At 41.3% G+C, this 26,145-nt stretch overlaps 1 protein-coding gene across 19 annotated transcripts in view; it reads right to left on the reverse strand.

The window, feature by feature from the left end:
- KIAA1217 (KIAA1217 ortholog) overlaps nt 1-26,145 on the reverse strand; it is a 345,692-nt gene that overhangs the window by 29,496 nt on the left and 290,051 nt on the right. For 15 of the 19 annotated variants that reach the window (XM_048951727.1, XM_048951725.1, XM_048951731.1 and 12 more), the window contains 4 exons: nt 19,096-19,928; nt 11,278-11,382; nt 10,798-10,850; nt 2,995-3,155 (listed from right to left, as the gene is read on the reverse strand). In XM_048951727.1, coding sequence (XP_048807684.1) covers nt 2,995-3,155; nt 10,798-10,850; nt 11,278-11,382; nt 19,096-19,928 — 1,152 coding nt within the window. Of the gene's footprint in view, nt 1-2,994; nt 3,156-10,797; nt 10,851-11,277; nt 11,383-19,095; nt 19,929-21,907; nt 21,997-26,145 lie in introns of those variants that run through there. The other 4 variants (XM_048951728.1, XM_048951730.1, XM_048951743.1 and 1 more) reach the window with 2 other exon arrangements.

The raw sequence follows: 26,145 nt of genomic DNA on the forward strand, positions 1-26,145 counted from the left end.
ATTTATGACAGTATTATTATTACATTTTCTATCCTTTTGGCAGCACTCATTTCCCTGCAAGTGATACATTTACTGAGGGAAAAGCAAGCACGCATGCACATTTCTAAAGCTGAACCTTAATCAGATCTAACTGCTTCCCCTTCAAATGTCTTCAATTAAAGAACGGTAGGAACAGACATAAATTCTAAAGTACAGACAAGCTAATGATAATATACCATGAACACATACTCTAAAGGCTTGCTTCAAACCTGCCGCTAAAGGCTGTCATCACCTAGGAGTACAGAACTACCCCACTGCACTCATTACATGCCACAGTCTTTCCAACAAGTACATACAGAACACAGGCAATGAGGAAAACATCTCACCATCATGAAACTAGGCTTCCTTGAGTATCTCTGAAAATCAGAGTGCTTAAAGAAGATACTAGTGGACTAGCAAGATGGTATCTAACGTCTTATAACTGCTGTATGCAAATTTCATTGCTTCAAGAATCTCTGGTGAAAATCCAACTATAGGGTGAAGCAGTCAAAACCTGTTGGTTGCATCTGCTAACATACACACTTAACCGCTGTGTGAATCCATTCATCTGGATCAATTCCTGCTGAAAATGTTTTAAAGATGATTTTGCCATAACAGACAAAGCATATGTGAATGGATGGGTCCTTTCCATCACGTGTCCCTCTGATTCTATTTAAAGCACATGAATAAAAATTTGCAATGATACCATCGATTCAAAACTGAACCAGAGACAGTATTAAATATAGTTTTATGTCCTGCTCTTGCTTCTTAGCTATCCTGCCAACTTTTGTGCCTGTGCAATCATCTTTTCCAGCTCTTTGTAAGTTTCTTTTAGACTGTCACTGGATGAAAATTTCACACAAACAGGAATAAACTGACTGACAACCCAAAAGAAACAAATATGAAGTACTGCCAAAGACAATATGCACGTAACTTGGAAAAAACAAAAAAAATACTTTTTCCCTTTTACAAAGAAATTGAGCACAATTTTCTTTCCATCAAAGTGTGATATTTTCATACTCTTTAGTTTAAAACTAACTATTCCATTTGCTGCTTCACAAGCTGTGAACTCTTGTACAAAATACCTCCACCATTTCAGGAACATTACAAAAACAATCTCAGTCTCATGAATGTAATTTCTATGTAAGATGCGTGAACTTCCCTTAAGCTACAAGTTCTTGCATCCAACTATCACAAATTTGCCCACATACTTTTGGCATAAGGCACCCATAATTGCTATCATTTTAGAAATAAGGGAAGTCAGCTGGATTTAATGAGACCACTTTGGATCTATCCCTTTTTGTTCCCTACTCTAGACTTCATTGGCAGTGATCATTTGCTCAGATGGTACAAGTTTCTTTGCTCCAACGCATCCTAACAAAAGCAAGGTACATAAGCAAGGATACTGCCCTGGGCAAGGCCATGGAAACAAGCTACAGCTGGGGAAAGGCCACCTCCTTGGCAGGTAGGCCCTATGAGAATAGTACTTTCACTGCAACCAGTGCAACACTTGCAGTCTCTATACTATTTTGCAAGGCCAAATAGCAAGTGCAGCTGGTGGTCATTTGGCAGTGAGTTATGGAAGGGCAGAGGAGTTGCAGTGGCCTGAAGCACAAACAAGCAACAATGTCCACTCATATATAATGTGTAAGGGTAGAGATCCCAAGGAAGTCAGCTTTACTGAAAAAGTAAAATCATGGGAGCTGTGTGACAGGCAGAGGTCACCTACTTGACTCAACTGCTTGTCACAAACACCTTCTAACATCTCTTCATCACCAGCAAACTGAAGATAGGAACTTGCAACAGGACCTTCTCTCTCAGTTACATTTTCATCACTCTGATGTTTATTCGCTTCACCTTTATGTTCCCTTGCCCCATGGCTGGTTCAAACTCAATTTCTTTTTGTTAAAAAACTGGAATCATATTTGATGAATCGTTCTGAATCATATTGTTATTATATTGTATTATTATTATTCTGCTCTAAAATTCATCAGCAAAACAAAGGAGATGGACACAGAACTGTTCCTATATTCAAAACCTCCCTAGTAGGGACAGCAGTAGCTGCAGCCCTACAATACCAAACATGTGATGTCATTTTCCAGACAAGGAAGACTGGCAGAGTATTGACGTTTTCCTCATTGTACACTTTGTCTTGTAAGACATTGCTTTAGCTCTTCTTACATCTTCTGAGACAATACACAGTGTTTTTCAGTTTCTAATTAAGTGAAGGTACAGCTGCATACATTTGTTTTCACAGTGTCTGAGATGAGCAGCACATATTTATGTTGGTAGCACGACTATGTATATCAACAGACAGTTTTGGTTAACTCTTCGTTGTTATTATCTTTTCTCGTAGTTTCTCAAGTCTTGACGTGTGTTAGGAAGGTCCTGGCAAAAATGTGAGTTTAAGTATGGCACAACAAACCTCTGCAGTAACTTTTGAAATCATCCTTTCCCCTAGCTGCTTGAGTTAGTTCTTCTTCTGCATTCTGTAAATACAGGACTCAAACTCTGGCTTAATGCATACCTACTGATCCTCAGCTACATTTGCATTTCCTTACATCAAAGTTGTTTATTCAGAAACTTAAAAGCTGTCTCAACTATAAACAGTATGGATCAGGAACGTGGCTCTTCGAACATGTTTATACAGCACATAGCATAGCAGAGTCCAAATTGTAATCACAGACTTAATATTATTATAACATAATTGCCACTTTAATGTCTAGTGTCATTCAACAAAGCTAGAAATCAAGTTATTTCACTATATCTGAGAAGCAACAGTTACCCTCAGCTACTTCTCATACCTCTAGGATTATTCAAGTAGCGCATACTGGCACAGTAATGCTTTTGTGTCTGGGCTACTTGGGACTCTGCTTTTCTATATAGTTCTACTTCAAATCACATGTGTACTAAGGGAGAGAGAGTAAGAAAGAAAAAGAAAGGTGTGTACTGAACACCCACTTTCCCTAGTCATACCTGTAGCTGCTTCATATGATGCAGCTGCAGTCGTAGATCTGACACATTGCGTTTCATACCATGCAGGCTGACTTGCATTGACGGGGTTCCAGCAGGATGATGAATGACAGCTGATTCCACTGTTGCCAATGTGTTCTTCCCCCCAGATAAGTTAGCAGCACCTGCAAGTAAGCAGCAGCAAGAAGTTGAGCTTACCAGCAGGGAAAGTGCAAACATGGTTCTTTCTCTCTACACTGAATCCACATGCAATTCACACAGAGGGACAAGAGAAGAAAATCACAGCTGTGAATGAGAGGACTGGCATCTTACCATTCAGTAAAATGCTGAGGAGAGACTATAAAATATCTGAATGTATCTGTGCTGGAACCTCAACCATATCAGAGTATTGCATTATGACAAAACTGCTTCCTACCACAAATAGTTGAGATAGGAAAATTAGCTGTAAATGCAGATTATACTGAACAGCAGCAAATTCAATTGGTGCTGCAAGTAGCTTTGGGTCTGTCTTCTCTGGAGCCTTTTTGGAGCAACTTGATGCAAATTCACAGGAGTCCTGGACTGTGATTGATTATCACTGGAAAGAGATTCAAACTGCCAAGCATGGGGAAAAGGTTTCTATAGAGATTTGGGCTCTGCTGCTTAAAGTACGATTGCATTATTTCTGTCAACTGTCTTCAACAGCAAAGGTATAAAACCAAGAGAAAAGGAATGAAATAATAGCATGGTAGTGAACTGCTCTCCAATCAATTTGCAGCCTACTACTCCCCCTTAGACAGTCATTTATTCAGCACTGCATTTACAAGGTAATACAGCATACAACAAGCAAGCCAAGTCATCACAAGGCTTTCCTCATTAAGTAATGCTGTTCCTCCACACAGCATCAATACCAAGCTTGTTCTTTTAAGTCTCAAATACCTGGGAAGAAGCTTTATTTACAGGCTAAATACCAGCTCATCAGCGAGAAGTCATGTTACAACTGTCTTTTGGCAATACGCACTTAAATGCTCCATATTCTTCAAACTGTCTTTCTAATGTGTCCCTTCTCCTCCCCACTGCCAAGAGGCAAAATGACAGGCTAATAGTAGGACTCACTCCATTCTTCTATGCCCAACACTATGCAGCACTGCACAGCCACTGATCGACAGCGTCACCTTGTCTCTCAAGCTCACATGACAGTATGGCTGCAGCTCCCCAAACTTCTGTGCCATGTCATCATCCCCCTTGCACCTTCTTCCTTCTCTGTGATTAAAACCAAACATCTGAGAAAACTGATAAATAACTGATAAATAACAACTGTGCACAGGGACCTCGGTCTGAATTTATTCCCACAAACACACACTCTACCAGATTCAACAAAATCAAGCCAAAAGTAGTGTTGTGAGCTTTTCTTTGCCTGTCAGAAGCAACTTTTCAGTGCAAAGAAGGTCATGACACATTTTTCTGCCTGGTAAGGGCATGGAACCAAGAGTGGTCAGCCTCACCTCCATTCATCTCTAGTAATCAACAAATAAAATCTCCAACTGTGCCCGGGTGGGTACTGCTCAGCATAACAACATATTGTTATTATTTTGCCAACATGTGGATACCTCAAAAATCATCTGAGAGGCATTCATTTTTTTGAAGGAGGGAATTTAAACCAGGTTTCAGAAAGTCCCAAGAATCATGTTTCTTGCTTTAATTACATTTGCAAATCTTGTCAGAAAAAGGACAGGTTGCACACGAGCTGTATATGGGGTGCCATGCCATAGGTTTCCAAAGATGTGCTTTAACAAAAAGCTGTTCTAGTGTGGTGCTGGCCCTTGTAATGCTATACTCCACCTAAATGTGCTCCAGCCAGACCTTCTCGGTGCTTCAACCATGGCACTCTTCATGTTAGTGCTGAGCAAATTGCTCTGCATTTTGCCATACTTCCTTATGATTCAGTGCTCTCTTGACTTTCAAAGAGCTGCTTAACAGAAAGCAACCCTTAAGAAATAAGCACTGCTTGTTCACTGCCACTCTGTACCCACTCAGTGCTTCAATCTAATATATGCCAATACTTACCTGTCTACACGTACACTGCATTTTTTCCTACACTTAAGCATGTATCTTCCTCCCACATGTACTGGCTTTGCACTTTTAAAAGAAAAGGCTTTTTAGTTCATAAACCCTACAGACAGAAATCACCAGAGAGTCTGAAAAACGTGGATAAGCCTCCATGAGTTCTGATCCCTAGCCACAAATTCAAACTATTTTTGAAAGCGCAGTTACCTTCCTGCTATTCTTTGCCTCAAGAAAAAGCTCCAAAAGCTCAGCCCCCAACCCTGCGGCTATGCAGCCAAGGAATGAATTAGTCCCCTCTAGTCTCTCCCCACATGTTGGAACCCAGTCAATTCACATATTTTCACAGCATGGGGTGCCTGCTTTCCTCTTAGTATAGATGGACTGTGATCTGCTTCTGTAAACAATAAATGTATTCCACTCCCTACAAACCATCTCTCCTCCTTGCTACCCCAGCCACCTCTTCTTGCCATGATGCACCTCAGCTACCACCACAGCCCTGCTGCACACTGTGCTCAGAGGCCACAAAGCACGACAAGGGACTCCTGAAGAACTGACACACAAAAACATCCGTACAACCAGAGGGCACAGGAGCAGAGTGAGGATCAGCGGTTGTTTTCTCCGAGATTCATATTTTCATCAAAAAGGAATAAAAGGACGGCTGAATGAGGGGCTGCTTTGTCTAGGGAGCATAGCTCTCTTTTGGAAGTAGGCCCAGGCTGTAGCTTTGTGATTAGATGTACAGCCAGATGGGCTGAAGGGAAAGGAACAGCATTGGCTTGCATAGCTCTTTAAATAAACCCATGTTGGAGCTAGGTAAGGGAGGCTGGAAGCAAAAAAATCCTCTCAAATTCCCTAGTACTCTGGACAAAACATAAATGTTAACTTATTTTACAAAGGCCAATGAGCTAAGCTACAAGTTATCTCCATTCTGAAAGCACTAAGGAACTGCGGTGCAGGAAAGAGAAAGGTGTGCTATCTGCCCAGGCTAAGGAAAGCAAGGAACAGAGCTGCCAATCCCCAACATCTGACCTTTGCCATCACGCTGACACTGCTTTTCTTCCATTTTCCAGAATTTCTTTTTCTCTTGAAAATGCTAAGAGCAGGTTAGAAAAAAGGCCATCGGAAGACATCAAGAAGTGTTTCTTCCCAAATTACTCAGCAAGCTGAGTGGTGCGGTTGACACAGTGGAAGGAAGGGATGCCATTCAGGGGGACCTCCACAGGCTAGAAAGGTGGGCCCAGATGAACCTGATGAGGTTCAACATGGCATAGTGCAGAGTTTTACACTTGGGCCGGAGGAATCCCTGGCATCCATACAGACTGGAAGGAGCGGTCCTTGAGAGCAGCCCTGCAGAGAAGGACCTGCAGGTCTTGATAGATGAAAAACTTAACATGAGCCAGCAGTGTGCCCTTGCGGCTCAGAAAGCAAATGGTATCCTGGGCTCCATCAGAAGAGGGGTGGCCAGCAGGGACAGGGAGGTGATTGTCCCCCTCTACTCTGCTCTTGTGAGGCCCCACCTGGAGCACTGCGTCCAGGTCTGGAGCCCCCAGTACAAGAAAGACAGGGAGCTGTTGGAGAGGGTCCAGAGGTGAGCCACAAAGATAATCAGAGGACTGGAGCACCTCCCCAACGAAGACAGGCTGAGGGAGCTGGGCTCGTTCAGGCTGGAGAAAAGAAGGCTGTGGGGTGACCTCATTGCAGCCTTTCAATACCTAAAGGGAGCCTAGAAACAGAAGGGGAATCAACTTTGAAAGGGGTGATAACAGCAGGACAAGGGGAAATGGTTTTAAGTTGAGGGAAGGGAGATTTAGGTTGGATGTCAGGGGGAAATTTTTTACAGAGAGAGCGGTGAGGTGCTGGAACAGGCTGAGGTTGTGGACGCTCCGTCCCTGGAGGTGTTCAAGGCCAGACTGGATGGGGCCCTGGGCAGCCTGGTCTAGTATTAAATGTGCAGGTTGGTGGCCCTGCATGAGGCAGGGGGGTTGAAGATTCATGATCCTCGATGTCCCTTCCAACCCTGGCCATTCTGTGACTGTGATCATTTGGGGAGCCATGTGACAGTTACTCAGTCCTCTTATCATCCGGTTAGAATCCACTGAACAAACAGACAAATGCAACATTGAGGTTGCAACTTCATCATTATCAAGATGTTATGGTCAGACACCAAAGCAACCTCAAAAGAACAAACTGTTCTACAGATATCTGTGTACCACTTTATCTTGCTGATTCAGAATGAATTCAGGATCATGATATACCTGGATATGCTGACTGCATTCAAGAACTGGCATGATCTATCTTTGAATGTGAGATAAGCAACCAGATATGGACAATTTTTTAAATTCACAGATCATTACAAGAAGGGTTGTGCATATGAAAAATGCAAATAGATAGGCACAAGAGAAGAAATTCTCTGACAAGCACAGGTCACAAATAGTGAGGAATCAAATATGGGCACTACATGGGTAATACTTCTCTCTGTTCCATCTCCTTCTCTTGATTTGTACTGGCAGTGCTAGCTGAGAAAGAAAGGCTCCTGGACCCTTTTCAGGAAGTACTGAAATCTCCTTCCTGTTCTTCCAACAGGGTAGCAAATGGCAAAGAACAACTGGTTTTGTTCATTTTTGTTTTCCAATCCAAGATATAACTGATATAAATTTAAACAGTTAATGCAGCATTTAATCTATCTTTCTTACTACTCAGTGAACAAAATATGGCAGAAGAGAGTGGGTGAGCATTTCCTAGAATATTTGTTAGTAATCTTACGATCTTTTTAGTAAGGCTTGGTTTTTTGGGTCACATGCTACTGAGCTGTTCCTAAATGAAGAATGCCTTGACTGCCATTCACCTTTGAAGAACTGAGAAAAGCTGTAAGGATTCAGTCATGAGATTTATCCAAACATGAATAGGAGAGACACAGCTAGAATGTGGAAGTCTACTGCTCTTTGAACTCACCTCTTGTGAAAAAATTGAGCCTAAAGCAATAAAACATAAGAAAAGCAGACAGTTTTTATTACAGGCCCATTTACCCTAGTGGAAAATAGGTAAAATTTGTTTAGGCTCTAATATCTGAGGGTAAAGAATGTGGCTAAAGACTAGCAAAGCAAGAACACATTAAATACAACAGTGTAATATATATGAAATACCGAACGTAGCATTCACAATCTAGATACACAGAAGTATCTAAGATTTACAAATTTTAGTTTGTTTCCCTTCCCAAAATGAGCTAGTTCTCTATTTTTGTATGCATGTCTCCCATCACTGGAACACATACTATAAAATACAATGTTGGTTCAACATTGATGAACCAATTTTATCCTGCACAGATGTTTTATTGTTCAGGATGGGAAGTAATTCACATTTCTGCTTACCACTGCTCTAGAAAGGACTGCTCAATCAACATTTTATACCACTTTTTCTGGCGAATAGCCTTTGAAATTGCTAAAACTGGTATCTCAGTATGCAGCTGTCAACTGGAATTGTTGAAGTCAACTGTCTAATGGCTAATAAAGATTGGAGTGAATTGCAGAACAAAAAAGGAGCCTGTAAAAGTATGCTTCAGGTCCTTTTAAACCCAAGCATATTTACTTAAAGGAGAAACATTCTGTATATTTTGACAGGTTGCCTGTGTCTGACTTACTGTCTCTCATTATACGTAATTTTGAAAGCAGGTACAAATGCAGAATATTCTATTATTTAGGATAGCAGTCCTCAGTATTAGCTGATAGGGCTGACAATGCCCAAGCAGTTAGCATGGTGAGCACCACACCTTGTTTCCCTTTCCACACTACAGTTTAATTTTCTGATTTTTTCTGTGGCTGTGTCATAATGGAAGGGCAGGGTTTAGGACACAGATGCTGGAGTTACAATGATACTCTGTGGTGCTGGATCCTTGCATGGCTACGTGTCCAGACCCACTGCCCTTTCTCTATCTTCCCGAGTGATCAGAATGGTATCTATTAAACTGAAATCACAGAATTATATGTCTTGGGTTGGAAGGGACAATAATCTAGATTCAACTGCCTGGTTGCGAAATGGTAGCATCCTTACTTAGATGATGGGTATGGGCATGGCTGTATGACAGAGTCAGTGTTTCTGTCAGCACCTGGCAGATGCTGATCTCATGTTTTGACAGTAAATTAAACTGGCCACTCCTGCTTCCCATGCTAGGACATCTATTTATTATATGTAATTTTGCCATTTCAAGCACACGCTTCCAGTTACACAACAAAGGAGTGAAGGCTCTTTGGGAATGACAGCATAAACTGGCTGCTGGTCAGATGAACCATGCTATTCTGTTGGACTGGGTATGATCTACAGGCCAAAGAATCTCCACCCTTGCTTTCCGTGGTGTAGTCCTTCCAATGAATATCATTTAATTTCCCACTTCTTTCTGAGCAATTCATTCACATATGAACACATGAAAAGGAGAAGGTCGAAAGTGAACCTTTGGAGGCCACCTGGGCTAAATTCCTAATAAAAGCAGTGCTCACTTAGATCGGGACATCCACCCCAGTGCAGTGTATCTGCATATTCTGATTGTTGTATAGGTTATTTGCATGATATGTGGCCTATGCAAGTAGGAAATACTATAAATTTGCAGTGATTAATGACAAGGAAGTAGAGAAAAGCCTAAGTGCATTTTGCAGCTGTTTTAAAAAATGAAGGAATTTTCAATAAGTTGCCTCAAACTGATAAATTACAGCTTATTTCTTCACAGCCTCAAGTATTGGTCTCCCCAGTCAGGAGCCAGCCAGAAGGGAAGAGTTGGAACCAGGCCAGAGAATGGCTTGGGAGCAAAGCTCCAGCTCCAGGACATTACCTTGCACTCTCTTACATTTGCTTGATAGTTTCCAGGTCTGGTTTGACTTCTGTTGGTTAGAAAGACATACTGCAATTCCAGATAAACAGGAATCCTGAACTTGAATTAACAGCTCCAGCAGAACAGATTTGCTAGTAAATGTGTGTGGTTTACTACCTGCTGCAGCACAGACCACCCTGTGGGAACAGCCTTATCAGGAAGTAGGGAACTGCCTTTATTTGCATTCAGTGCATGACAAAGGATGAAGAGGAGTCATATAAACACACACGCACACACACACCCTGCAGACATCAAGAGCAGCAGCCCAAACACAAAGAGCTCCAGTCACATGGAGATCTTCTTTCACAACAGCATTAACTCCACCGTTTAAACACTTAGCAGCTCTCGAGTGGGAAGCTAAATTAAGACCAGATCTTGTAGGCTTGGCCATAATCGACTTGCTCAGAACAATTTAGGAGCACGCTAATAATTAGTAACAGATCAATATGGCTCCATTAGGGAAAGTACTATCTAGCTCACTGCTGAATTCCTCAGTGACATCACACACATAGAATCATCCTACTGGTAAAATAACCTTAAAGTTCAGGTGTCAAAAGTAGGAAATAAAAGCTTAGCCTTCTACACTGATTTAGATACATCTGGGGTCAGTGACAGATGTATATTATAGATGAGATTAATCACTAGAAAAATCACCACAAAAAGCCTGTATCTTTTTTAAACCATTCACTGCAGGTGTGACTTTCATTCCAGCTCAAACTGTCAGAAATTCATCTCTGAACAAAGATGTGATTGACTTCCATAGCCTAAACTTAAACTTTGCATCTGTCAGAGCAGCTAACAGAATGTAAGTAAAGTTGACATTTCTACAAGCTGGGATGCTAGTAAAGCTAGGGCCATTTATATACTAGAATAATTTGTAAAGTACAAAGGAATTATCTTACCTGTAGCATCAGCGCTGCTTTTGTTGGACACAATTTTCAACATCATCTTCTCACTGAGCAATAAAAAGAAAAATTATAAATTTAACTTACTAACAATAAAACTGGTGAGGCTTTTCATCAGTAAATTAAATGGCCTTGTTTTGCATACACATTTTTAATCTAAATCACCAGTAGCTTGTGAATGGTTGTTTTTTTTCTTTTCAATGAGTTTTAAGACAAGTTAAGCAAGGAATGGTATATAAACAGTAGAAAGCACAGAGATGTACCTACATTAATTCTTTTTTAACACAAAGAAGAGTAATGCAGTAATATCTATTTATTCTTTGGCATATTCTTCCTCTCTGCCTAGCATTCTCATGGGGATGGCAAAGATACTTTAAAAGATTCAGCGTTTTCTTACTGTTACATTCAAATACTACTTTTGTTGATTGATTACTGAAATCATTAGAGAGAAACAGATTTAATGAATTCTTTTTTTACCTAGAAGCATCTTTGCTATTACTTGTATTTGGCCCTTTTAAAAGCGCAGACTGAACAAGACCAGTTAAACTGGCAATCTGTTTCTCCATGGCTTGTATCCTCTCTCTGAAAGACAAGAGAACCGTTTGTTAAAGCCAGATATATTTGCTTTCAGACTTGTTTTTCTAGGTGAATGATTACCATAGGAACTGAAAGACACTACAGAGTTGTGCAAAGGCTCATGGCTATCAGTTTGCATATACCTTGGTAGCAGCTTACCACATCTTGGGTTGGACAGCTTTTGCATTTAACAGACAATAAAAGAGACATCTGCATAGTTTTTTTCAAAAAAAAAAAAAAAAAAAGCAACCCAGATAATAAACTTCTAGCAATTGCACAAAAAAGGCACCTAAAATAATCAATAATGCCTCTTGAAATTAGTGAAAAATATTTTTTTCAGCATTACATTTTTTAATTATTATTACTTTTTTTTTTTTTTAACCTCTATTGGGCCAATAATTTTGTTTGTGTGTAAGATTTCTGGATTAAACATTTAGACTACTTGTTACTATTTTTAATTTTGCCAAAGCAGTATTTTATCTGTGAAGCATTTAATCCGCTTGAGCTGACAACTTCCCAGCCCAAATCCTTTGCACCTGACATCACAACTGACTGCTCTGCAAAGGACAGAAGTGTGACAGATCAGGCACAGCACACTGAACACAGGCTGTGCAGCACAGTGATAGCAAAGCAGGTTTGTTTTCACACCCACTTCCAGAGAAATTCCTAAAAACCAAAAGAAAAGAGAGGAAGAAGAACTGTAAGAAGTATGGCCAGTGTTTTCTGTAACTTACCAAATTCCACTAAGCAACAACAACATTTTCTGGATAAGAAGGCTAACACTCATGTCTTCATCTTTGCATACCATTTACATGGATGCATACACTGGTCAGGTACCTGGTGACTTCCTTGTAGGCTCCATAACAGCCTTCTGCTCACACAGGTACCTACTTTCTCATGCCAGTACATCAATGGCACATCACAACGCAGAAACACATGAGCATGGGATATCAGACAGGACCTTTTGAAAATGTATCCCTTTGTGCTAGCGCTTATGTGACTACAGAAGCACACAAAAGGAATCACTGACAGTGATTTTGGAAGACGGCTGAGAACAACACTTCTCAGAAAGCAAGTCAAGCAGCGATGGCTCATGGAAGAAGACAGGACAGAGGCAGATCACATGGTAGAGATGGCACGCTTAGCTTCAGATACAGCGTGCCACAGGGATCATTCATCACTACTGTGCTCTCCTGGGCACACAGGAGCAGCAGTGCCACCCCCCTCACATCGTTTGCAGCTTGTGGCCAAAGCAGTAATGCCAACTGATTAGGGCCATGTAAACTCAAATGTAGGTATTGATACAAAGGCAAGCTGAAATGGCACAGTGAGAAACCAGTTCAACTCATAAGCCAGCCAGGGTATCCACGCTAATTATTTCATTCACACTCCATGAATGAAATAGAGGTTTTCTGGGACAACACACATATCATAGCTGGAAGACACTCCAAAATGCCCAATGTTCAAAAAACAGGACAGCAAAGCACTAATGAGATGCTAACAGACACAGGAGGGACCAAGAGCATGCTCAGTCCATCCCCAGCTAGCAGAAATGTTCTTACTGCGATTGAATACAATGTGCGCTCCTTACTTTTCTGTCTTCATGCTGAAAGGTATTTTGAGCGGTGGTGAGAAGACTAGTGAATCGACCTAATTCCCTTCAAACCAAAAAATACGTTGCAGAATTTCCACTGTTAAAAGTTTTAAAATAAGATACTGGTTCAGGTACAGTAACCTTTGGAACAGAAACAAGTACAAAAAACCTGGGATAAATATATTCTAACAAATTTTAATGCAGCATTTTTGACACTTAATAACAAAAACGTTTTTTTTTTTTCTCAGATAATTATCACAAACCCCTCCTGGAACTAAACGCAATTGGAAGTCTATCTGCTTTACCAATTTATAAATATGTTTTTTCCACCCCACATTGGATAATCTGGAAACAATTTTCTGCTTCAAATAAGATTATGGCAACACAAAGCTGATCTTGTCCTTTGCCATGAAATCTAGGAAAATATGTTGTTAAGAGGGAGAGGGATGTTCCAGAGATAGGAGTTGATGAAAAACGAATGAAACACTGCAATCAATTGCACAGAGTACATTACTTTTCATATGGTGAAAGCATTAAGAATGTGAAGAATCTACATGTGCTCTGGAGCTGCTCCCTTAAATACACAGCAGGATTTTTCCCATAATCATTTCATCACAGTACCCAGGCTCATTATAGCCATTAGCACCAAACATTTCCAAAACAAGTGTCTTAAAGAAGGAGCCTTTCAGGCATTAAATAAAATGAAGTGTTTTTTGGAGACCTGGTGGTCCGATTGAAGGCAGTGGGAGGCAGGGGCAAGGAGGGGTTGCACCGGCCAGGTGGCATGGCCGTGCTGGGCTGAGGTGGCTGCAGGGCCAGTGGACTGGTTCTGCCAACTGCTGTGTGGACATGAAGGAGCAGTGATGGCTCCACAGCCACCTCAGCTTCCCTGGCAGGGGCTGGAGCCATCACTACAGTGACCCAGCAGAGCCAGAGGCTTCAAAGGAGAGAACGAGCCTTCACCTCCGCCTGTGCTATGGGATGCTGGCACTGTTGTGACTGACATTTTTTGGCTCTCAAGATTATATTCTTTTCTTCCTGCTGTGGTCCAGGAGAGAGAATGTGGGGAGTGCAGCCTACCACTGCCATCCCTTCCTGCACTGTGCAGGCCAGAGTCCCCATGAATGGAGTGGGCCAGGGTCCTCATAGATGGAGTAGGACAGGGCCATCTGTGCATGGGGGAGGCTGGGGTCCCAGTGGCTGATGCAGGCTGGGCTCCCTGTGGATGGGGTAGGCCTAGGTCCCCATGGACAGGACAGGACAGGATGCGGAGCATCAGGTGAGAGGGGCAGGCAGAAAAACGCTCTTCGCTGGTGCTTCTTTGCCAGTTCTGGGAGTACGAGAAAGAAGAAGTACAGCTCAGTTCACAAATTAATTTCCCAGACAAATCTGAATCTCTCCACCACCCAGGAAGAGAAGGGAGGGTCACTTCTACAGCACTTAGGAAAGAATGTGCTGTTTTATCAGCCTGAGCACTAAAGGGCATTGTTTCACATTGTTTTCCAGTGAATGCTGGGAGAGCTGGGCATGGTGCAGCAGAAAAGGAGGGGGCAAGGTCAGAAGTGATGCTCAGCCCTAGCTGGCCTCTTAGTCAGACTTGGCTTTGACTTTTCACACACAGACTTCTGCCAGCAAAGCAGGCACAAGTGCCTCACCAGCCCTCCTCCTCCCAGCAGCCTGTTTCACGGGCTTAGCTATGCCCAGGCAATCAAGCCCTGCCTCAGCATCTCATTCTCCAAATTCAGCAGAAGCAATGCAAACCCTTGCCTGTACAAGGGCTGTTGAACTGAGACATCAGGTTTCATCACTTGGCTTCTTCACTACAGCCTCACTGAGGTTTCATGTCATTCCACCTACAGCAGCTAACTGGAAGTAATCTCAAGCAGGGTACAGCGTATTGTTAAATTGGTATCTACTTCTCATTGTGCTGCTATTTAAGCATGACTTACATGTTTCTTCCCTTTCCTGAGGGCATTTTTATTATTCACAACATTGGGAAGATACTTTGTATAGACACAAACTAGAATTGGGCTGTGCAACTGTTAGTTCATGTTTCTGTTCTACTCCAGGCAGTGCAGTGATAAAACATAACAGACATACTCAAATACCAAGTCTGACACCACTAACTAATTAGCAGACTATCCTGGAGAATGATGTCCAGTGACTACATATTCATACTTTGCAGCAAGTGAAGTATATGTAGTAATAAAAAGAAGGTCAGAGACAAGGAAAAATACATTTCTTTCTACATCACTCTATGAGATGAACATTTCTCTTTTCACTGAAAGGAAGAAGGAACAGGAGTAGGTTGTCTTTGCCAATGGCTTCTCTAGTAACAAGTGGAAGTGGCAGTCAGACCTCAAACTCTGCTTGAAACAGTGAACTCCAGGAAAGATGTGAGGCAGAGAACAATGGAGCTCTTCCCTATTCTGCTCTCTTTCCAAGGGCAAAATAATCCACAGGTGAATATTTCACAAGAACAAGGTTAAATTCAAACTTTCTTGCAGCTTTAAGTTAAAGTGAAAAGGTAAGCTATGAAGTGTTGCCAGCTCTGATACTATTTGATAATTCCAAGAGCTTGTATCTTTTTCCCTCCAGACAGTTTCCCCCAACAGAAGGAAGTCAAAGTGCAGTTTACCTTTCCTCCATCTGTGTTGCTCACCTGTCTTTTTTGACTGGTAATCATGGACCTCTGGAAAAGTTCTATTGTTTCCAACTCCAAAGACATATGCGAGCTTCCAGATTGCAAACACTAGGCCACAGATCTGTACTGGTGCAGCAAGCACACATTTCTGTGGTTATTTGCAGTCCTAGAGAGCAATTCAATCACTGCCTGACTTTGGGAGTGGGTACAGCCCTGTCTGAGAGAGCGTATCTCAGAAGTCCACCTTTCCTGTCTCTCATTGCCCATGGCTTTACAGAGTATGAACATTTTTTCCTGATGCGTGATGGTGGCTACTCACACTTTAATGTAACAAACAATAAAGTGTTGTTATTATGGGAACAGTATACAATAACCTAAATGTGTCTGTTACACCTTAGACTCTAACTGCAGAGGAAGAGAACAGAAGTTGTGTTGGGGCAGAGAAAAACCAGAGCACAGTACTCCTTTTGAGGGAAAAAACAACAACAACTGGATAGAGTTATCTTGTTCTTTTTGGGACTGCATTTTAGTGATGTGTCATATTGAACACCAGCCACGAAACTGCCCAATGTTTTGCAACATAACCTGTGTTTTAAATGCAAGGAATGTAAGTTAAATGGCATTTAACTCAATGCACTTTTGAGTAAGCTTCTCTCCCCATTTGCCAACATTTAAACATCTGTTTTGCCTGTGGTAGATTCTAGAATTGTCCACCATAAACTATATAAATGAGCCATTCAAAAAATGGTGGCAAATCACTGTTCCAACAGCTTATGTTCACTTACAAAGATTAACTCATTCTTCCTGTAAACCTCATATTTAAGGAACGCTGACTCCGGAAAGATGAAGTGCTGCAACTTGCTTGATCTTTTGTGTGTATGAATACTAATAATATTTTGATTTTTGAAATCTCCATGAACTCCTTTCTTCTCACTGTTTTAAAAGTCCTTTATATAGAAGTCTTCTGATAAATGAATTACTCTGAGAATTTATTTAGTTCTTTTCGTGGCAGAATTAGCTACCTTGAAAATACCCGAGGTAAAACAGATAAAAGAAAGAATTACATGAAGAAATAAAATCCCCCTCAACTCTGACTTAAATAACAGGCTCAACAAGACTGGCAAGCACAATGTAAAATTAAAATGGGAAACTCTAGAAAAAAAGAGATAGGAGATGCTATGTAGTTTTCATCTTTTTCATCTTTGGTAGATCCAAATTTGCTGCAGTTAACATGTCAGAGATAACAGATGTAATTTCTTCAACAAAACCAAGATATGCTCAGTGAGAGGTCTGATCTGCTCTTAGTACCCAGGATATTCTGATGAAGTACATAGATACCTGCTTCAGCCACTGACTAGAAGAACGGAAGGAGAATTAATGCAGAAGGAGAGATTTAGATAAACTGGCATTCTCAATATTTATTTTGATCTTTTCTCTGCCTTGTAATTATGCTCTGCCTTAGCTCTGTGTTGTCCCTGAGGTCGTGACAGCACTACTTCAAGGTAATTTCTCAAAAGAGAAGTCACTAGATATTTTCTTTCTTTTCAGCACAGTTCACTAGTGACTGAAGGAGTAATGGTGCTGAGATGATGGGTTTGATGTTCGCAGGGACCTCAACCCACTCCTAGCTATCTGCAAAGCTGAATGAGTGAGGATGGGGAGATTCTTAATGCAGCATGCAAACACAAAAGACTTCCCTCCTCAGTATTGTCAAGACTAACAGATAAGCAAACCTGCCTTTTTGCTGCTAGCCCACACTCGACTCTGCATGCACACTGGCTGAGCACAACACCATCCCTGATACTGCAGGGGTTAGAAAACATAGCAATTTGCATTAACTGCTTTTAGTGTTTGGAATTATTGTTTATAATGTCACTGTTCTCAAGGTTTAAAAAACCTACAACATAAGAGACATTTTCAGAATGATTTTTTTCAATGCTATGTGGCTAATACACCGTACTGAATTTTAAGATCATGTATTTATTTGGGAATATAATTATGCAAATGCTATTTTCATCACTGTAAATATATCTTGGAACCAAAACTAAAACTCCTGGTACAGTGCTGTCTTTAAGCAACTGTAGAGCTGTATATTCACAAACACAAGCCTATGTACTAGAGTGAACAGATGAGATGCTCAGAAGAAAAAAAGTGGCATAGACTGGGAATGGTGTGCTCCCTCATTTCCAGCCCCCTGACAAGAATCCTGTAGAATTTTTTATCTGATCTCTTGGATTAGAAATGGAAAATGTGCAAATTATTTCCTAGTTGTCATAGTGGACGCTTGAAATATTTCCGGAACGTAGATCTTTTTTCTTGGAAATAATAAATACAAGCTAGGTTTCAGTGACTCTAGACTCAGTTCCTTGTGTCAATATAAATACTAAGCTGGTATCAGCATGTAATTTTTTAGGGAAGTTGATTTTCTTCCATTTTCCATTTTCTCCCCAACAAGGGACTTCACAATACATTCTTCTTTCCACCTAGCATAGTTAGAGGCATCTAATTGTTAATAAAGTTGCTCAGATGGAAGAGAAGTTTGGGGCCATATGAAGCTCTGTATCTCCCCAGTGGTTAAGGCAGTCAGTAGTTACCTTTGGCCTTTGTGAACTGAGCATTTTCCAGCTATTCATCTTCACTTCCCTAAAAAGCTCTATAAAAGTTAACAGCACAAGCAATATGCTGGAGATTAGAGCAACTCATACAAACACACAATAACAGACAGGCAGCTTAATGATTTTTCTTTCCTAGGGCAGGGTCTACAGCAGGAGATGCCTTTGTGTAAAGCTGGTCCTTAACAGAGAGGAGAGATCATCACCATCATTCTCAGTGCAGAAAAGTTAATAACAGTCAGGTCACCAACTATTTCTGATGGTAGAAAGAATCACTGGGAACAGCACTCTTGTTTCAATTTCTTCCCTGGGACAGACTTGCTCTTCTCAGCAGCTTCCCCTTGAGGAACATTATTACAAACAACTGTCCTATTTTTATGCAAATTCATGTTTTACAGGAGATAAGACAGTAATGATAAATTCTTCCAATTTCCTAACACTAGATGAGAAAAACTCCACTCCATAAAGAACCAAAATTGTAATATCAGAGTGTCATTCTTAACGGGGGTGAAATATATTCCCTTATTAGCAGGAACAGAACATCATTTGTTCTTGTAACATGATCTGGTTGCCTGGAAAGAAAAATCCTAGTTAATCATTTTATTTTATTATATTTTTTCCAATGACTGAAATTTGCACAAATGAAAATAACTAGGGATTCATCATGAGCTGACAATACTTTCGGATTAATAATGGGTGGTGTCGCATTTCCTCTAAATTACTAACTACCTTGACAGACAGCTAATAAACACCGCAGCCCAGCACAGCAGCTTCCTACACATCACAGCATCCCCTGGGCATGCCAACACAACATGCGTATGTTAGGAACATTGATTATTTGCATAAATTAAGGTCTGGCTCTGCCTTACCTTGTTTCCTTGTCCTTGGGCATTGCAGGTGACCCATAGCCAAAAGCCTGTTTGTCAATGGGAGACGGCACAGCTTCTGCCATGCCCGCGTGGCCAAGGGCGCTTCGCACTTTGGCATCCACAAACACAGGTGGTCCTGGCTCCTTTTTGAAGGACTGGCGGCTGGGAGAGGCCCTGTCAGGCTGGATAGCATGAGCAGGGACATGTGCAGTATGGTGGGGATGGATATCGATCATGCGCACATCAGGCACCCGGTGGGGTGAGGCAGGAGGCGTTTTAGAGCTGAGTGTGGGCAAGTGGCTCTCCGGGTATTTTCGTGGCTTTTGCCTGTACAAGGACTGCTCCAGCATTTCAGGCTGCATAGAGGGGTTACAGTAAGTGCTTGATGACCTCATGGCACTGCGATGGTAGGCGACAATGTGATCAGAGACATCAAGGGAGTGTCCGCTGTGGGGTGCAGCCACGCTCATCCTCCCCTCATGAAACAAGTATGGGTCCCCATATAGACCTTCATTTCGGATCAAGGCCAAGTTTTTGTTACTCATGTCCTCATCTGGTTTCACATCCCGCCTCTCCAAAATGGCGCTTGGGCTTGGCGATATGGAGCGTGATGCCGACACACTGGAGAGCCGGTCTCTGGGGATGGTGGCATTGCCTGGAACACCCATGGGACGTCCCCCTCCATAGGGGATCCTGGATGGAGAAGGTGGCATGGAGTGGGGCACTGGAGTGGAGGGTGGAGAGCTGGGCATCGCATGGGCAGGGTGTGCAGCAGATCCAGAGCGGGAAGCGCTTGGGCCATCTCGGCCCATATAGGCAATTTCCCTCTGCATCTGGAAATGAAAGAAAAAACATACAGGATGTAAAATTACCAAAGGAGCAGAACGTGATGCGGATTGTGACGACATCAACATTCACAGACATGAAAACGACCTTCAAGATTAAATAATTTGTCATCTGCAAAAAAATAAAACATTTTGGGATCTATAGACAGCAATAAAAAGACCTGCATGTTAAAGGGATATGAGAGTTTTATAAATACATTTGTTCCTGGAAATACCATATTATCCATTTACACATAGCTGATACGGACTTGAAAAAGTTCAGTGATCAGACACACAGTCTAAAGAGTTTGTTGATTCCACACCAGGAAGAAAATGCAGGCATCACAAACATACCTGAACTCTTTAGACACAATACAATACAATAAAACTCATTTTCCATTTACTTCAGTGCAGGATTTGGCTTTTCCTAATGCCTTGATGTGGCCTTTATTATGCAAAAGGTACACAAAGCATAAGGGACATGCGCAAATGTTCACTGACACTCAAGTTGCATGAATACAGTCAGTCCCTATAAAACGTGTTCTAATAGTTCCTGAACCACAACCAAAGATAAGACAGCTCAGGAAAATGCATAGAGAACATGCTCAGAAAGCTACTAAATATTATAGTTTTATAATCAGCATCATTAACTGCTCACAGTAAGGACTGAGTAAACGATGAAAAGAAAGAGAAAACTTCCTTACCAATACATGAGTGCTTCCTTAACTAAGGCCACTGCAAAAACCTGCAGAGAATACATGTGCTTCTGAGACTGCAGCATCACACTGCCCAACAATGACCTCTTTAGGTGACTGAGCATCATCAGTGGCACGCAGCAGAGAAATTCTCCCTCTAGCAAGCACCATGTGCTTGCTCTGGTGCCATACAGGTCAGGTGGATAAACAAGGAGATAAAATGTCAGCTGAGTTCCACCAAGTATATCAGAAAAAAAATTAAAGCTTCCAAAATTTGTGTTGGCAATTTCAGCTTCTCTCTGCATTGTTTCCAAGGGATTCCTAAAGTTACACAGCACATGCTTCTGTGCAGTGGAAGTCATTGATCTGAAATCTTCACCATTTTTCTCCCTTGCTTTGACAGTGTGACTGGATTCATTGCAGGAAGAGTGATCCATGGCTGATGAGGCAAGAAATTATATTCTTTCTATTCCTGCCCCACCACAGGTTTTTCCGCTGGTAAGGGAATTGCAGTATGGCGGTATATAAACAATAGCTGCTCTCATCACAGCAGGCTCCACTCTTGGGAATTACAAATGACGTTCCCCAGGGCCAGAGATCAAAAGTCTGCAGTATCAGGTATCAAAAAGAAGAGATAACCTGATTGTGGCAGCAGCAATAATAAATATACGCAACAGAACAAAGGAACGAGTTGGGATGGGTCAGAAGCATTATCCAGCCAAAGGGGAACATGGGATAGCTTTTTTTAATTTTCACAGACAATTACTGAAGTCTGGAATTTAAAATATAACAGAACAAAACAGTATTAATAAAATTACTGGTGGAAATTCAACAGAGTTCTTTATCTACTTGAAGAAAAACTGCAGCACACCGAGCTGTGTTGTGCCAACAAAACAGAAAGACTCTCCCAGCTCTGAGCTGCTTTGGGCTCACACCTATAGACAGCAAGAGATATTTTGCAAAAGAGATATTTTGAGAGAATGAAGGAAGAAAGACCTCCTTGATCCCCACCATACAGGCTGTATCACGTTCTGCTTAGTTATATCAGCTAAAACTCTGCAACAGTTCCAACAGTATCTGGCACACAAACCACAGGCACTAGGATACACTGGGTTGCAGTGAAAGGAAAATTCTGATGTTTCCTTGTACTGAAGAGAAAATTTCCATGGGAAGCTTTGAAAGCAATAGATTTTATATCCACTAACTTCTGGACTTCATATTCCTGTATATGCTCATTCGTTCCTCATAAGTTAAAGAAATCTGTCAAAGAAAAATACCTATTTTCCATCTTACCATATTCCCATACTTCAGGATGGAAACGATCAGTTCAAATATGTAGCTCAGCTATTCCTCAACTTCCTGTGTCTGAGTACTGATGGCTACAAAGCTATTTACTCTATTAATGCTCTTTGCATTAATATAGCATGTAGTGCACAGCCTGAAACAAGACTCCACTGGGCTAGGAGGGCACAAAGCTCGAACAGACAGCCCCTTCCTGAAAGGTTCCCTTTCTATTTTAGGACATGACTCAGTCCTGGGTGGAGTGTGCAGAAGGGGAGAGCAGTTGGAGCCATGGAGTCTGGGGTGCCCAGGGCCGGAGGACTGGGGCATGTGAGCTGGCAAGGCTGAGGGCCAGGCAGCCTCACTGGTCACATTACAGGACCTCCTGCCACCTGTCGATATTTTCTCTTTCTACTTTTCTCCCTTCCCCAAAATCTCTGGATTCTTCATTAATGGCAGCTTCAGAAATTCCAATGATGGTCTCTTATGCTTCTCAGCTATATATCTTCTGTGTGATATTCAAAGCACACTACTCTCCCCCATATATACTCCACTTTCTGCACTGTTCTTTTTCTTCCTGTCCCACACATACTCTAATATGTAGGCTGCTTTGAGCCACATGTTCTTAGTCTTATGCTGCATTACTCAAGACAGAGAAAGATAATATCAGGCTTATCTGAGCCTGTAATAGTAGGTGATGCCACAGACAATTGCTTTGAGAAGAAAAAGATTTTTTAACGTAAGCATAGGATCACGTGCTTTTCAACTGCAGCTACGTAATATATTTGCCTGAGGGTGTGGTTTTCTTGAGCACATAGCTTAAGAAATCCTTGTTCTAGCTCTCTGTAGCCTGTACATCCTTGAAATAGAAACTTGTTTGTCAGTCCTTGAGGTTAAAGTGTGGCGATGGCTAGTACAACCATTTCTGTACGAACACTGGAGGCAAAAGGCACCAGTGAGAATCTTTCACGTTCAATAGTAAAAAAGATCACACCACATTTAAGCATCTCCTGAGGAAGTTTCTGCTCAATCTAACAATACTGCAGTTTGTAAGATATAAACTTGGATTTCTTCTTTTTTATCAGAACAGAGGCATTGGACATATACAGAAGAGTGAACATCAGATAAAACCAGCTAGGCTTTTTATTTCAAAATTAGCTTGCATACTCAGTAACTTGCTGTATTTTAAATACTATTATATGCAGAAAGGTAGCAAACCAGCTTTCTATTTGCCCATCTAAAGATGACTTTACAAAGAATTTCCCTTGCTTCTGATAGCTCACATAAAGACCGAGCAGACCCAGTGTCTCTGCATATAGCAGGACACAAATCTTGCTGCAGCTCCGGGCTCTCTGAATAGCTCAGCTCCCCTGAAAGAAGGACAGAGTCATGGTATCATAAGGTGGGCTTCTCACAATGAAGCAGTCATTATTTCTTCTCTCTCTTGGGCTTCTTCTTTATACCTGCATCACACATGGGACAGGGCATAGGGAGCTGTGCCCACAAGCACTCCAGGGCAGTGGCAGATAGCACTGCACTACTGCTGATTCATTAGCACCACACCAACCCTTCATCTCCCCAGGTAACTGGATGCCAGAGGTGCACCTTGACTCACACTGTTATCTGCTAAAATCTCATAGCAAAGCACAGGCAAAGAGAAAAGTAGGTGAGGGTTTCTGACCTGGCAGCCCTTCCCATTGCTCCACTAAGCCTTGCCTATCGAGAGAGCACCACAACTGGTTTCACTCCAGGGATTTCAGCCTGCCAAAATACCTAGATTTAGCATGTTTCCGTAATGGTGCTCATCCCTGCATTGTCCTGAAGACACCCTGGAGTTCCCAGCAGACACCATTAATCACCTCTCAGGCACACAAAGCTATTACTTTTTCTTTCCTGTCAGCACCCTTTTTTTCCCTGAGGAAACTGCACATCTGCTCCTAAAACTGGCTCACCCAATAGTAAACTGAGGACACTTGCAAATAACTTTATCAAGAAATTGGGCAATCTTTGATGAAAATGCTACATAAAAACTGAATAGTGATAACAAAACTGATCAATTCATTATATAACAAATACATTCAAGATAAAGAGACCTTGCCCACTAAAAGAAAATCTTCTTAAAAATGAGGCAGACCTTCACTTTGTTAATCAGGGAAGGTTTACATAAGGAACCCCAAACCCAACAAGAACATAATTCATTAGTTCTTCTCTAGCAAAAATAAATTGACAGCCTTACTGTACTAGCTGTCCAAAATCCTCAGTTTAATCATTAGTTGCTCTATATTATATCATATCTGTCATAGCTGGTCTTTCACCAAGGTTGCGTTTGCACAGCTGAAAGCACAAATGAGCTTTTGCAAAAAAAAATGTCAGACAGAGTTTTGATATTTCTAAAATAATATTGTTTACAATATGGCATAGTGCATTTGAAAATTAAAGAAACAGTAAACAGTTTGAAAATGACATTTTTAAGTACATGTACCATGATTGTCTCTCGAAAGCCAAATCCTCATGCTATCAGACATCACTGAAAGTTTGTCACACTTGTTTGTCTTTGTCTTTTCTTTGTGTCTCTTTTAATTCCTACAGATTTCCTCATTCTGTTGGGCCATTTCAGAAAAAAAAAAAAAGCCAGGCTGGCTACATCTGCGGGTTCCTCCTGCTGCCCAATGGCATACTTACATACTGAAAGCAGTTACCATCATCTTAGCTTTTTCTGGTCAGGAACCTTCCAATGAAAAATAACTTCATCAGACAATGCTAACTTAGAAGAGCTGAAAGATTTGCTAAAATGTCAGTTAAACAAAAGTGAGTTGAAAGTCCTCCCTGCCAGCTTTAAGTCAAATACCAACATGGTTCCTTATGAAACATTCATGGAGTGCTTTAGAGTTCTGGCTTTCCAGATTCACAGTCCTGGGACAACTTGGTCAGAGCCTGCTGAGGGGTAGGGACTGCAGCTCTTCCATGGTCTCTTTGGCAGAGTGAAGTACTGGGCAGTTCTACAATGACCTTCAAGATCATGGAATAAGACGAGCAGGAGTTTCAATGTCTTATCACTCCTCAGCAGTGCTTTCAGACTAACGTAGTTAGCAATTTTGGCTGAAGATGGGTCCTCTGATGTCCCGAAGAGATATTTCAGACAATGAAACAGCTAACCTAGGCTAACCTTGGAGTCCTGGCTTCAGCTAAGTCTGGCCCACACTACAGAGCTCTAGAAGGAATCAGTTTCCACAATATTTTTTCATTATGGGAATCACATGCCGGTAATTCCAAAATAAAACCGATTTCAAATGTTTAAACTTGCCATGAATGGGGAACTCTGAGACCCACCTAACTCTGTTCTTAACATGCCCCATACACTTCCATTATCTCTCTCTGGATATTTTTCTAGATAAAGAGTTTTCAGAACTCCCTAAGAAATACCAATAATTTTTGTACTAAACTTCCCATTCTTAGCACCCATCTTGGATTCAGTTCTCTAGCTTCTTTTGCACAGTTTTGATATATGTCCAGCTGTAAAATCTCTGTATTATGCTGCAAAAAGAGTTGAACTCAGAACATCTATGAAACTGTAATTTTCTGGTTCTAAATATCACACCTGAAAAAAAAAAAAAAGAACAGTTTACGGGACATATGTGGATTTGGTATCTATATTATTAATTCTATGTGATTTTCATTCAACAATGATGCAATCAGACAGAGTAAGATGTCTCTGAGGATAAGGCATTTCCCCAGTTTTTACGTTCATAGACTTCTTTCATCAGTTACTCTTCTCCTGAGTGAATCCTAAACAATTGTCTTCACCATACTACTTGATGTCATCACAGCATCTCATCCCCACGCTTTTCTATCTTTTGTGAAGATGTACAAGGGAAATGGCATAAGCACTATTTTAACCTCAAGAAGAGTAAATGTAGGGCATAATATTTCAGCTACACATACACTGTCTTGAATTAAGCACAGCTCAGTCGCAGCCTTATTTCCCTTTCCATATGATAGAGCATCAAACACATTCTTAACATTATTGTCCCTTACTTTATACTTAAATCTTCAATGCACACTTGTCTATGAACCCAGACCCTACAGCTATCCAAATGTTTTACCTCAAGGTACTTTACGTGTCTCAGTATGTCCTTCTATATCCCTGACTACATATAGACTTAATTCATACCATACCCTAAAGCTCCCATGGGGAAAACAAAGAATACCTGTTTTACTTTTTACTGAATGTAAAACAGATCTGTAAAGCT

Source organism: Lagopus muta, chromosome 7 (genome assembly GCF_023343835.1).
Source record: "Lagopus muta isolate bLagMut1 chromosome 7, bLagMut1 primary, whole genome shotgun sequence".
In the NCBI taxonomy this organism is placed as follows: domain Eukaryota; kingdom Metazoa; phylum Chordata; class Aves; order Galliformes; family Phasianidae; genus Lagopus; species Lagopus muta.